Source organism: Lissotriton helveticus, chromosome 11 (genome assembly GCF_964261635.1).
Source record: "Lissotriton helveticus chromosome 11, aLisHel1.1, whole genome shotgun sequence".
Lineage (NCBI taxonomy): Eukaryota > Metazoa > Chordata > Amphibia > Caudata > Salamandridae > Lissotriton > Lissotriton helveticus.
This window is the reverse complement of record NC_136072.1, coordinates 638,721,193-638,736,041: the sequence shown is the minus strand read 5'-3', so window position 1 is coordinate 638,736,041 and position 14,849 is coordinate 638,721,193. Positions and strand designations below refer to the sequence as shown.

Genomic DNA, 14,849 nt, shown 5'->3' with positions numbered 1-14,849 from the left:
AGCCATTGATTCGATTTCAAATGGCCCACAGGCGGAATGGAATACACCAATGTTGTGAGCCTTACTTATTTCTGCCAGCTTGGATGGATATCAAAATGCCAAACACATTTTTGCTCCATAGGAGACAGGATTATTGAGTATGTCTTCATAGTGAAGGGTTTGCTTTTTTCTTCTACTGCCATTCCTGCCGTCAGTAATTTTAAAATAACTATTAATGAGACACTCAGTAGTCTGGACATTTTTTTTCAAAACAAATAAAATAAAATAAAACTCTTCTATATTTTGACTGATTACACATGGGATAACTGAATCACAGTCAGAGCTTCGTCCCAAACATAAGCAGTACCGATGAGTGAGTGACTTAAGAGTTCTCATGCTCTCCTGACTTCAGAACCCTTCTGCGGTACATTTACTGTTGGTGTTGTGGGCCTTGCAGCATGAGTTTAATGCCTTCACACAGCATTAGGGTTGGTTTCTCCCAGTTCCTTGCATGCCTCCTCACTTCAGTCATCTAGATGATTGTATAGAACAGTGGAAGTGTAGTCCATGTGTCACGTTAGCCTTGGACTCTTTTGAGTTTACAAAGTTTGAATCCAGCTGTTTTGCTTCTTATTGAAATAATTGAATTGGAGAGCATAATTTTCTTTACAGGTGTTAAAACATACGTCGACCCATTTATGTATGAGGATCCAAACCAAGCAGTTCGGGAATTTGCCAAAGAAATTGATGCTTCTTGTATCAAGATTGAGAAAGTCATTGGTGTTGGTAAGTGATTGAGGCAGAATGATCACTAAGTTCTGCTGCATGATCTTGGGCATCACTTGCCTGCTCAGCTAGCTTGGGCATTTCTTACCATACATTGTAAAATTTTATTGGCATTTAATGTGCATTTCCCTGAATTGGCATCCATTTTTGCAAATAAAACACAGAACTGGATGTAACCATCAAGCACCCCTTGGGCCACTGCTTCACACCAAATCCTCCCATAATGCCGCAGGCATCCCTATTCACCATCTTGTTTCCTCTTCTCTTTGTGGCCTTGGTCAGCATCTCCTTGCTCATCTAGGAAAGACCTCCTGAGTTCCCACACAGAAATATCATAGTGCCAAAATGGGAGACCCATCTTAACGTTGAAATTGACGAGCAAAGGGAGTTTAACCCTCTAGTTTTCCATTTTACTGAAAACCCCTGTCATGGAATTGTAATGGAAGATAAGGCATGTGGCCAAACAGATTTCACCTCTCTTATGATCAGGAACTTTATTGGGGCATGAAGCTAAGTGGAATCTTGTAACAAAGAAGCTTCTGAGAATTAAGACAACATTCTAATGCTTTCCTGCAGCGCATGTTTTTTTTCTGTGAAAGCGCATAGTAGGCGTGCCATAAATAATTTTGAAAACATTTGATGCAACCTGGAGAGTTCATGGTTGTGACCACATTTCACTACATCTGCTTTGCAGGGGAATTTGGTGAAGTCTGCAGCGGACGTTTGAAAGTGCCTGGCAAGCGAGAGATCTGCGTTGCCATTAAAACGCTGAAAGCAGGATACACAGACAAGCAGAGAAGAGACTTTCTGAGTGAGGCCAGCATCATGGGCCAGTTCGATCACCCCAACATCATCCACCTAGAAGGCGTGGTCACCAAATGTAAGTCATAGTTGTTTGCTAGCGGAGCCTCCCTTATTTCAGCACCGAGGACTCTCGCTCCGCATGTTTTCATTGTGAATTGACAGATGGCCTTGATGCACTGACAGCTAATAGAAGGAAATCAGTGCACTGCAGGTCATTAATCTTGTTGGCAGCTGTAAATGGGTTTATGGTTTCCACTGATACCCTATCTCCTGGCAGCTTGCTCAAGATTATGTGTAAAAAGGAATACTGACGGGTTATTCTGTGTATACCAGGCCATCTTGCAAGTGTGTGCTAGAGTGAGCTGATTGTCAGAGGGAGGCGAGAGCAGATGGTCACAGATTTTTAAACACTTAGCTAGGAAGTCAATATCCTCTGCTTTAGGGCGAGAACTGTAAAGAGTGACTTGTACTAGTGATGCTTCAGCTCTTATGATATAGCCGCCTCTTCTCCTGTGCGGTCTCCAGCATGCAGTTTTGAAGGTCTCTTCGCTGCTGTTTGCAGAGTCCATTTTCAGTGACACATTAAATAATATATGTGGCCAAAATGATGCTCCTAATCATGTCGAACCGCCCTCCACTGTGAAGGCGACTGAGATGAAGCGAGGCGGTTCCAAATTTGAGTCTAGGTGGTGTCCTCCTGCAGAGCTACGCTGATGGTGCTTCTGTAAAGGCCTCGGGCATGGCAGTGATCCAGCCTCCCCTAGATGTAGTAACCTGGACCATTTCCAAATATTTTCAAGGGCTAATAAGTGGAATTTAGTGGGAATTGAAAAAAAAATAACAACCGTTAGAGAGAAGGTCTTCATAGTATTTTTGTAGCAAAGCTGACATTTCGCTGATCATGTATTCATAATTTAAAATTCGATAGTATTTCTGTTGTCATATTTTAATATGCAGTGAATGGCCCTTTGTTTTCCTCACTATTCTTAAACCATCATCTGTTTTTTAAACTGAAGGGCGGCTGCTTCAGCATTCTTTATGAGACATGAACTATGTAAAATGAAGCAAACAAGCTGCAGCTCATTTTAAAACTGTGGCCATGTGGGGTTGTGTACATATTGCTGTATCTGGTTGATGTGCAAAAATATGCGTCTATTCTTTCTCAAAGAATTTGTTAGCTCAGTAATTTTTCTATTTGTTTTACAAACACTTAGCATGTGACACATCTGAAAATAAACACATTTGAAAGAATAGTTGCTTCACAAATTAGGATTTGTACTAGCATATGAAATGAAGGTAAAAAAACAGAAAAGACAGATTGAGAAGGGGAGGAAAAGAAAAAAATGCATAAAATGGGTTTCCCCTCAAAAAGGTATGAAGCAGCTGGGAAATTGCATTAGCTTCAGGAATTGGAAAAAACCAGGAACAGATAAATATTCTAAAGAAAACAATTGATAAAAAAAAAATGTTGTACTGTTGCATGGTGATAGCATTTTGCTACTTTATGTCGAGCCCCTAAGATGCTCAATAACAGCATCTATAATGAATGGATGGGAGAAGGGCGTTGGCAGAAGACATATCAGTTAGAGTTGTGTTTTGATGTCTTACGTAAGACCTGGAGAGTGTGCTCCACGCTTGGTGAAGCAGCATGAATGTGAGGTTTATACTTGTGGCTGGAAGCAAAGGAGTTTGAGGATAGGGTCGAAAGTAGCATGTACAAACCATCCCATGGTAGCAGGATGAGTTAATTTGAGTCAAAAACCTGGAAAAAACTGTTCTTCATTTCTCTTCTGAGTTCTCAAAAGTTGATGATCCTTTTCCTCTTTGGGCATGTATTTCGTTACTGAGAAGTAACTCTCACATAGGCAATTGTTTTAAAAAAAAAAAAGCGGATTAACATGCATGGGACTGCTCTACTTTTGTTGTATAACCACAGTCTGGATTGCAAGAATTAAACCAACTTCTGATGAACACATTTCTAATATACAACTTCACCATCTTCCTAAAGCTAGAAAAGTTTGAAAAAATGCTGGTTAAAATGTTGCTAAAGATAGGTTTCATAGGGAAAAAACAGCAAAGCCTTTTAATTTAAGGGAGGTTTGCCCCAACAGAAAAATATTTGTAGAAGGAATATCCAACAAATAAAATAATTGTTCTGAAAATCGTGGTCACTAGCACCTTATTTTATTTTTTTCATATCTGAATATTTTTGCCTAATTATCTTTTTTATTTTTGGCATCGGTGTCCCGTTTTCGTGACTCTTGATGTTTCCTTAAATCAGGGTCACTCATTATGTTTATAATTGATTTGAAGCTCCTAGGTAAAGTCGAACATTTTGAAATAGTAGCCTTGGATCTCCTACCAGAATCCTAAAATAACATGTAAATTACTAGTTAGTGGTGCAGAGGCAGACTGGACTCGGGCCTTTTTTTAGTAAATGTATTGGAGTCCTTCCTTCCACCCTTTTAATAAATACCTTTGTATCATTCTAGTCAAATTTGCCTCCAAGGGACGGTCAGGTGGCATATGGGTTTTGAGGGAAAACAAAGTCAAATTTGACATTTTAAAAATATAACACTTATGTGCCTACCCACGCCGCTCCCCAACTCTCCTCCAATTTAAAAGTACAAACATTGCAAATTTATTAAGTAAAATTAAAGAAAAATGTTTATGGAGCATCTTTAACGTACAGAATGTGAGGAGGAATGTCTTAAAATGCAATCTTGCATATGTGCCCTTGCTTTCAGTTTAGGTACCACCACCTTTAGTTAAAAAATCACTTTCTTGCTATAACAATCGTCTCCTGAATAAATATATTTTGAAATATTGTCAAGGAAGATTTCCAAAATGTGGCTTTTTCTTGTCTGCTGAGACGCAGGTACTGGCCACTATTACAGAAAGATTAGACCCCAGCTTCGTTTCAGAAAATAAAAATGACCTCGATTTTTTTAATGATGTATTGTGGCAACGGGTTCAAAATAAATAGTGTAATTTACACACTGCTTGGTTTACTCTGGGATGAAGGAGTGATATTCCAAGGTATGGAGTACAGAACTCCACATTTTTGGGGGTGGGAAAATAAGGCATCATTTTTACTAACCACAATGTGAGTGAAAATCTGCTAGCGGGTCTCACCAAGGGAAAGTAAATTACCTATTAGTGCTATGATTGCTTTAACTATAAATGATTTCTCTGTAATGTTGCTGTTTGCTACTGTAATCTTAATAATCAGTTTGCGCTTAAATCTCATTTCCATATGGTAATGATGGTAGTCTGCTGTACTGTTTGGAGAACTAAGGGATTGAACCAGGGTAGTTGGCTTTTTCGACTATCTTGTAATCTAAAAATAATTCAGTTATCTGTTGTCTGCTCCCAACGGCTACACAATGCCCATCTCAGTTCTGTATATAAAATACTTATATTTAACAGAATTTTCTTATAGTTTAAATGGCTGGTATCAAAAGACCCCGCATTACACGGGTCTCTCTTCTCTCGAAAGCATTTATCCATGTCTGCTTTCTCAGGAGACCCTCAACCATTTTTCAGATGACCTTGTAAACAAGTCAATCAAGAGGTTAATCTTCCAGATGGAATTTGAAGTTGTCCTTTAATATTTAATTTCCCGTTCCCTACAGCTGAGGCTCCACCATGGCGTGTTTAATTAAATGAGATGGTTCAAGACAGATGTCACTGCGATAAAATAATGTGCAATCTATTTTTTGACTCAGTAATGGTGTCACACAGCTAGTAATTGTGCTTTTTTTCTCCCTGAAAACTCCAGGTAAACCTGTAATGATCATAACTGAGTACATGGAGAATGGCTCTTTGGACGCGTTCCTCAGGGTAGGTGAACACTCAATAAATAATATGTGTATGGCAGAGCCCCGGCCTCCCGATTACTTGTTTTATTCCATGTCGTCCAAATATATAAAGTTTCTTATAAAGCACACGTGCAGGACTTCAACTGTTGGAAGAGGTATAATATAATGCAATTTCTGTGCGCTCAGGGACGTGTGATTTATGCAATCCATTCTGAGCACGTTGTAATGTCGCAGTCTTATTAAAATTGAATGAATCCCATATATCACAGGAAGCCACAGTTTGGTTCTGAGCACATACCGTAGCCGTGAGTTATTGCTTCTGGTTGGAAAGGTTGGGGGAACGACAGCGAATTTCATTTAAAAAAAGCAATGGATGGTGAAGAGATTCAGGTGTGTTCAGAGCTAAATGCTGCTTTTCCTTCCCGTTCCCTTCTCCGCAGAAGAATGACGGCAGATTTACGGTAATCCAGCTGGTGGGAATGTTGCGAGGCATTGGCTCAGGAATGAAGTATTTGTCCGACATGAGCTACGTGCACCGTGATCTGGCAGCCCGCAACATTCTGGTCAACAGCAACCTGGTGTGCAAGGTGTCCGATTTTGGGATGTCCCGCGTGCTGGAAGACGACCCCGAAGCAGCATACACCACCAGGGTAGGTATAGAAATGGTGGGTTACTGAAAACATTTGCAGCAAAATCATTCTCCTCTGTTGCAGATCGAACATCAGGGAATGCAAGATAATTATTAATATACAAAAAAGGACCAAGCCACATGTGCTGTCCATTCACCACCCATCACGTCTTCATTGAAGTGTACTGCTTTTGAAACTTATGTTTTCCATGGTCGTGTATGCCTGTAAATGGGGGTTGTTACTTGTCAGAAAGTCAAAAACAGTTTTGCCTTAATAATAATTTCAGACTTTTTTTGAAGTGTGAGGATGGTCTACATCCTTAACCGTAGGCCATGACAAGATAAGCAGATAGAGAGATGCCATTCAGAGGTGCCACTCTTATTTTAAAAGTGCATTATTTTTCTAGTTGTATCTTGTACCTTCTGCAGGTGCGTTCAGATGGCAAGAGGCCACGATGAAGATAAAGGGGGCATTCAATAGGAGTCTGAAGAACACTAGCCTCCCTCGGGACATACTCCTGGCCTCTGATGTCTTTCCGCCACATTATACAAACGCTATCATATTAGCAAAATCCCCATCATTAGGCCTTTGTAGAGTAGAAACACCTCTGATAGAGGCACTCAAAGAATATTGGCCTCCATCATTTTTTTTTAGGTCATGAACAGTTCCTGTACCCCTTTGCACATTACCCCCACCAGCCTGCAAGTAAAACAGCATTGCTATGATCTAATAGCATAAAGTTGAGTGGGTGAATGGTAATTTTAAAAGAATTTTCAACTTCTGAAGAATACTTGTCTGTGTACATTAAAGATAAAAAAAAACACTCACAGTGACGTAAGCCAAGCTTTATGTGGCCAAATAAAAAGTACATCATTTGCCCTTAGATCATGAAGAACGTAAGATCTCCCCTTTCTTTGTTATTAATTCGCTGGTGTATTTTTTGTAATGACCATTCTGCTTACCCTAATAAAAATTATTTGAACTTAAAAAAATTAATTCGCTGGTGTTTGGAGATATATAGACATTCTTTGTGGTAACTTTGTGCAGTTTCAGCCGTTAACATTCATTTGCCTCACATGAGTAAACCCGCCACTCACCAAAACTCAAGCCGCAGTCGCCTACTGCTAATTCTGTTTTAATAAACTCTTAAAAGTTGCTCACTCTGTGCACGAAAGGAGTGGTGAGCAACGGGCCGTCAGAAAGGGATGGAATCCGCTTGAGTCACTCTGGCATTAGAAGCACTCTCTCAATTCAAACATGAACTCCCTACCCCTTCTGGCCCCTACTCCCCTGCTCCTCGGGAAGGGCCAGCCATTGGAAAAAAAACACTTATCCGTCGCCATAAATACCTGAATGCCCTTTGGCACAGCCGTACTGAAGGGGTATCAGATTAGATAAACATCAAAGGAGCTGCTTGTAAGCTGGCAGCAAGCATAGGTGCTGCCCGCTCCAGCACAGGTTGTAGCTGCTAGGAACCTGGGCCTCGAGGGCAGGCTATCAGCAGCCATCTTGTTCCAGCTGATCCTCTTTCCTCCCCAGTGCTGCAGACAGCCTGGAGGCTGAGTCACGTGCACACCTTTCTCCTGGTATTTGTGACCTTAGGTGCACCTTTTCTTGATGTAGGACTTATCATTGTAAGAGAAAAAGCGCAAGCACAAAGGGACCGCCATTGCGTGTCAAAGTTGTGTCAAACCTAACCCTGGGCGTAGTTCGCGGAGCCGCACTCCGCGGAGCTACGCGAAGACGCAGTTGCACTCCGCGACCTTCGCGTAGCTCCGCGGACATGCGTAGTAGCTTGCTAGACCCGTTCGCGCGCCGTTTTTCGTCTTCGGGAGCGCGGGGCGCTGCCTGCATGCTCGAGATAGCTAGCGCGCTAAGTTACTCAAGAGGTTTGTCCCGCCCGCTTGCGTTCCCTTATTTCCAAAGTGCGTGATCGCGTCAAATATCGCGCGAACTTACCCCCGGCGCACGCGATAATGTTATTCAGCGCGCGAGAACTACGCTACGCACCGGATCGCGGAGTAATCGACAGCTTCGCGTTCTCCGTAGAACGCGGAGTTGCCAAAACTCCGCAAGCTCCGCGAACGGAGCGTAGTTCTTCGCCCAGGGTTAGTCAAACCCCAATGTTTATGGCTTTGCCTTCAGGAGGCCGGATTGGCAGGTCCCAGAAGCAAAGCACCACAATAATCAAGGTATTGCGTAGGCAGCATGAAATTATGTTTCTTAGCACACACAGCCTGTGGGCTCTCCCCATGCTTCTCGACGAGAGAAGAGAAAATACACTTTACTGGTTCACTTCACTATGACTAAAGTAAACAGATGGGTAACAGTACTCTGATCCGCACGTGAATTGGGCATGGCAGGTTTATGATACACTGTTACAAAACTCCTCCTACGATGGGTTTATTTGTGAAATATTTTCGTAGCTGGCTTTCCAAGGGATAAAAGAAAAATGCCTAGTAAATGAGATGTTAGCGAGACAAGCAGGACATATCCAGATGTCTAAAATCTAAACAGCCATCTTGATTTTTCAACCGTGGAGGCATAAGCAGATGATTGTGTTTGAAGATTTGCAAGGCCTAATCTGAAACGGGTTTGTGAAATGAAATGTGTATCTGCCAAGATTGCGGTAACCCTCTGTTGTAATGCGTCAATTATTTGTTTCTTTTCCCAGGGCGGGAAGATTCCGATCAGGTGGACTGCGCCAGAAGCCATCGCCTACCGCAAATTCACGTCTGCCAGCGACGCCTGGAGCTACGGCATTGTGATGTGGGAAGTGATGTCATACGGCGAGAGGCCGTACTGGGACATGTCTAATCAGGATGTAAGTTTAAGCTACATTGCAAATTGTTTCTCCAGTTTTTAGTTAAATGTAAAGGTTTTCTTGTTCATCTGTGTTTCATATTCTGTCTCCTTTGCTTGGAGAACGCTGAAAATGCTCTTTATAAGGGATTATACATTTGTTCTGGTAATGAAGGGACTGCATCCATTATTTCCAAAACGTTTAACAAAGGTTGCACACCTTGAAAGGTGCTCTTTCTGTTTCAGAGGTTGGCTTCCTTCTGCCAGCTGTTGGTAAAATTGCTTTTGAGCGGCCTGTACCTCTTAAATGATTGCTAATTAATTATTTTTGTTTCTTTCATCTGTTTAAAAGGGCTTACACTTATTATGCTTATATTAAGTCTGCAGAGAGTCAGCTCCATCATTAGTGTAGAACACAAGTCTCTTTTGCCTCTTCTCTACTTGCAGGCTAGGGGTTGTTGGAGCTCCTGTCTCTCTCTGTCTTGTTGGCTGACCATCATTCCTTGTACGATATTTCAGATGCCTACAATTGCCTTGGCCACTACTATCATGGGCTCTGCAGGACCCGCGCTAGTGACCATTTGTTTCTTTTTCCTCCTAACCTGTTTTATTTATGGGGAACAACGTTTACTACGTAACTTTTACAACGCTGTGCCTTTACGACGCAACATTTACAACGCAAGTCGTTACAACGACTTGCGCTGGGGGGCGCTCCAGAATAGGGAATAGTTTAATTTACTATCCAACTCCTTCCCTACTATCCACGGGGACTGGAGTTGGAATAGTAAATTAAACTATTCTGCGTTGTAAAAGTTGCATCGTAAAGGCATGCGTTGTAAATGCATGCGTAGTAACGACATACATCCGGAATGTACCACTTTATAAAAACCACAAATAAAATAATATTTATCAGCGCACTACCTTTTAATTCCTCTTTCCAATACCAGAATTGTAACCTTGTTATCCGGTAATCTCACGTAATGGCATTTCAGGTAAATGAAACCCTCTTCTGCTATGGGACCGCACATGCTGTGTATGTTTTTTTCAGGAATGAGACATTAACAGACGGGTTACTCCATCAGAAACGCATTGGCTATCCTCTCCCCCTTCCATCTAGTGCATTATATCCTATGACACGGATAATATGGCGGGCAGGATATCCATCACATTCGTGAAATAATAAACCGACCATCAAACTTTTTCAAATGGTCTTTATCTGCCAGAGCTAGCACTCCACCTCAGTTTGCCACCATAACCTACAATCTACCGGTTGTCATAAATCTGAAGGAGTTTATTAAAAAATCCTCTGAGGCGCTCTTCAGCTCTCCCACTTCCTTTTCTTGTACTCCTCTTTGCTTTTCTGCAGGACATCTCACCTCCAAAGAGGGTAGCATTTCTCTGGCAGCTTTAACACCCTGATACTACTACTGGTAACCAAACTGAATATCCAATTAACTTAATCCCTGCTATGCTGTTCTAACTTTAACTAACAGGACTGTAACCTGGACGGGTAAGAAACTCTTTACCAACTGGAAATTTAATGTGCTGTACCCACTCTGCAAAAACCCTAAAATGATATAGTAATTTAAAAAAACAATGGCTCCGGTCTCACTTACACTCTCTGCTTTCCCTCAGAGAATTTTATCATTGGGAGGGGAGAGCACTCATTTTTCTGTCTTCCTTCTCATTCACATTTTTTTTCTCTCATAGAGCAAAGTGCAAATGTGCGACACAAGGAGAATATGAAATTTGTTATGCTGCACTTGTTAAAACCTTTGCGGTGAAGACTGTCTCAAGATAAAATGGTTTAATGCTTGAACAACTGTAATTATAACTCAAGTCAATAGACAACTGTCCCTGGAGGACCCTTAGAGGAAGGATTCACTAAATGACCCCCTTTAAATTATTCATATCCCCTTAACTGTACCATCTGGGCTGCTTCATTCGACTCCACGAGGGAGTACGCGCTCTCCCTGTCATTTCTGAAGAGCCTCTTACAGTCAGACGAATCAATTATGATGGAGGGCTAATAAGAGATAGAACAGAACATGCATTCAAGTTAAAGTGGCTCATTCCTGGATCATAATTCCCTTTGTTAAAAGATTCTGAAAAGACTTCGCTTTCCTTCCACGCGTATGTATCGCTGAAAAATAAATCTACTCCATGCTGAGATCTAAAGGAAAGACAGGTTCCTGAATTATAACAAATATCTCTTTAATATTTTACAGATTTTTCTGGGCTTTATGTGTATTGGAACTCATCCAAACATGTGTACATGTGGCAGTCATTTAATCCTTTTTTTCCAGGCTTTACATTTAATTTCCTGCTGAGATAGAATGCCTCATTTGGCATCTTGCCTTCTTGTCCTCCTGTATCAACAGGAAGTCATCCAGGCTTGTACATCAGAGCCAGGTGCAACCAGAAGTATAGAGCACTTTCCCTAAGTGTGTTTTTTCAGAGGCCTCTCTCCCCTGAATTTAGGTAGAACAGAACATCAATTACTCAGTGGCAACCAGCAAGGGGTCTGCATAGGCGGAGCACTGTACAGTATCATGTTAACTCTTTTTCTTCTTTTCTTTGTGGCACTGTTGAAACGTCTGCCTAGTATCTCTTAAACTAGACATCTACTACCTTGACAAGGCCTAAAGATTACAACAAACTCTTACAGTATTTTTTAATGTCATATATTGCATACATTTCTCTTGATTAGGGGACCTCTGTGATCAATGTGTTAAGTCAGAAGCATTAGATTGCTTGGAAAACAGCAGGGCCACTGGAATTATGTGATTGTGCGGCCGATGCGATTTTTGCATATTTATAGATTTGCCGTATTTGCCACACAATCCATAATCTGCTGCACAAAATGCAGATTTTAACAAAAGGTTTTTTATATTTCTAGCTCAAAAGTTACAAAAAACTTAGCAACACACATTGCCTTAAAGTGGAAGACCCTTTGCAAAGGTTAACCTTTCTGTAGCTTATTGCTGTGTTTGGGGGTTAAATTGGTACTAGTGAGTTGCAACCAATGCCCAGACAGTGTCACCAATTTTAAAAATGACAAAATAATGAATAAATACTATCCCAAAATGTGCCGCATAATTTGTCCCTCTCCTGCCGCATAATTCCATTGGCCCTGAATAACAGTCATCGTAGGCTGCAAGAGAGCACACTCGATTAAGTGCCTTACATCGATCTTTCTAAAATCTGCAGGTCAGAGGTTCATATTCATATAGGGCTTTGAATTTGATCCTTCTAAGTTCAATTAAATGAGTACTATGTGAAGCAGTAATAATAACGCACATTATCAATACTGTATGACAAAATATGATTTTTGACGTTGTTTCCTAACACAGGGTTATTAATATCACCCAGTCTACTAACTGGAGCGTAATTTTTTTTAGAAAAGTATGCGTTTTCCTAAGGAAAGAATTATGTTAGTATTTTGCGTTTGTAAGTGTAAGACCTTGGTATTGTATAACCTGCAGATTTTCTGGACTGTGTCTGCTTTTTAATTGACAGTTTAAAAATATGAGTGGCGGTGTAAGTAATACGTATTGCACTAGTTTACGTATGTAGGGTAGTGACTGCAATAGCCGCATTTGCAAGCAGCCATGGCGTACACATTCCCCGAATGTGCAGAGTCCATAGCAGTCTTCTCTTTCATGCTGCAATATGGTTCTTGCCTTTTATCCAAAATGCAAATATTCATGTTTTTTATCTTCGGCCCCACATTGTAAAAGCTTTCTTCTGACAACATTGAAGATTATTTTGAGTCCCCCATTCAGTGTACAATAAATTGTTAACCTCCTGCGTTTCTTTCCCTTTATAGGTCATTAAAGCCATTGAAGAAGGCTACCGGTTACCCCCTCCTATGGACTGTCCCATTTCCCTCCATCAGCTTATGCTGGACTGTTGGCAGAAGGAGCGCAGCGACAGGCCGAAATTCGGACAGATTGTCAACATGCTGGACAAGCTCATACGCAACCCCAACAGTTTGAAGAGGACAGGTCTCGAGGGCCCCAGGTGAGTTCATCGCCACTTCCATTGATGTTGGAGATGAGGATTCGGAGGCAACAGACATGCCGCAGTCCCATCGCCTCGTCTCGACACATATTGCAGCATGCGTCACAGCGCTGGCGAGACCGAACAGATTCTCTTCGCAGCACATGTTGTGCTTTCATCCCATGAGGGTGACTCATCTGAAAACCCAGTTGGAGTGAGAAGTTTGCAATTTTCAGGAAACAGCTTCCATAAATTATTTCCGATGCTCCTGTGTCATTTGTGGCACTTTGAATCTCTCTTGTTACTATATATTGAACATGATAAAATTACCCGAGGGTGCAAATGTATTTTTGTGACAGTAAGCTCTGATTCTACGCTTGATGCAGGCCACTAAATGCTAATTTGTTGTAGCTGTAATACAGATTCCACCCTGAAAGGCGAATCTCATTTTTGACTAAGTCTCCTGCCAATAATGCCAATACGATGCATCCCTCAGTATCCCGTTAAATAAGGGTGTGTGTGCCTATTTTCCAGTGCATGCACATATTTGTGTCCAGGTTTAAAGATATAGAGCCTTCTTTAGAGATGAGCTGGTGGAGATAATTATTAAGAGTTTTTTGTATGTCAGTACTGTGCTAAATACAACGGATGGGACATCCACCTCTTTTTGGCAGGTGTCTCCTTGTGTTGAACTGGATTATTTGGCGACAGGGCAAAGCAGGACACTTACAAACATTATCTGCAAGTTTTCAGGCTAAGGCTGAAAAAATGTAATTGTAGTGATGACTTGAGCATAACCAAACCCTGCTTCGCGACAGCGCGACACACTTCTGCTTCCCCTTACACACACAGACTCAGAACAGTTATTAAACAGACAGCTGACGCCGTTGCTGGGGACAGGCCAACATCTCTGTGCAGGCTGTGATTCTTTTCAGCTAGCATATCCCTCAGTGACTATTGCTCACTGCTTACATTCTATAGACAGGTTATGAGCCCTCTGAGGCACATCTAATCACGTTTCTCCAGATTGCTCTTAATTGCAGTTGTGGTCTGGCGGGTGTTTCCATCCGCGTGGGTTCAATTCTCTCAGAAGCGGAAAGTCAGAGAGCTCACTGTCTAATACTTTCCAGTCGAATCCCCTTGGAGCTTCACTTTCACAATTTCGTTTTTATCCATGCGGGATACTGTTGTGAAATCTCATGGCATAAAGAATGTGCTGGGGTACATGACCAGTGGAAGACCATAGATCGGGGTTCAGCTAAAATTATTAGTACAGCCAGCAACAGCAGCAAGGCTGCTCGCTTGGATTCCTCACTCTGATCATAAAAAGGTGCAAAATGTGATCCCCTGCCTTGTGGCACAATTGGATTTTGTTTATTTATGTGCCGGATTTTATCCATTTGATGAAGTGCCGAAAGTAGAGTCAAGGTAGATTCTGAGCACTTAAATCAATATTTTTGAAAACAAAACCAGCAGGTCTCAAGTGGTGTCCTGAACTTCTGATATCTGTTGGAAAACCATTGCTGAGCCAAGAGCAGGTCACCAAAGAGCAGCCATAACACCCTGAAAAGCTATAACCAACCTACAGGGGGCACTAGGCAGTATGTGAGAGTGAGGGGAATATTACAGAATAATTTCACAGTCTGCGTCAAGGCATCAAATTAAAGACGCATTGCTGAACCATGGTCTTTAAAAAATACCTCCAGCTGACAGCTAGCAAACCGGAAGAATAAAGTGCAGGGTAGTGTATTCTTAAGTTACTGACCTTACAGTGGTGAAAGTGGCAGAGTCCAGAGCTCATTTTGGGTTCTTTCTTACAGTAAATCAAGCTGGATTGATATTACCATCGTCCAACTGAGGTAAAACAAGAAGGACAATGGATATGTTAGAAAATGGGAACAAGATGGTCTAAAATCATTTACTGATATGACATTGTTTACTGATCTCATGATCAGACCCATAAGCTGTGCTATTTTTGAGTTGAGAAATATTATAAAAATGTGTTTCCCACTTGTATAGGAGTTAT

The 14,849-nt window shown here is 41.5% G+C and overlaps 1 protein-coding gene across 1 annotated transcript in view; it reads left to right on the top strand.

Annotated features, from left to right (window-relative positions):
- The window catches only part of EPHA4 (EPH receptor A4), a 154,864-nt gene that overhangs the window by 130,731 nt on the left and 9,284 nt on the right, over positions 1 to 14,849 (top strand). The window contains exons 10-15 of the mRNA XM_078666463.1: positions 652 to 765; positions 1,460 to 1,645; positions 5,351 to 5,412; positions 5,831 to 6,040; positions 8,694 to 8,843; positions 12,651 to 12,844. Coding sequence (XP_078522589.1) covers positions 652 to 765; positions 1,460 to 1,645; positions 5,351 to 5,412; positions 5,831 to 6,040; positions 8,694 to 8,843; positions 12,651 to 12,844 — 916 coding nt within the window. The remainder of the gene's footprint in view (positions 1 to 651; positions 766 to 1,459; positions 1,646 to 5,350; positions 5,413 to 5,830; positions 6,041 to 8,693; positions 8,844 to 12,650; positions 12,845 to 14,849) is intronic.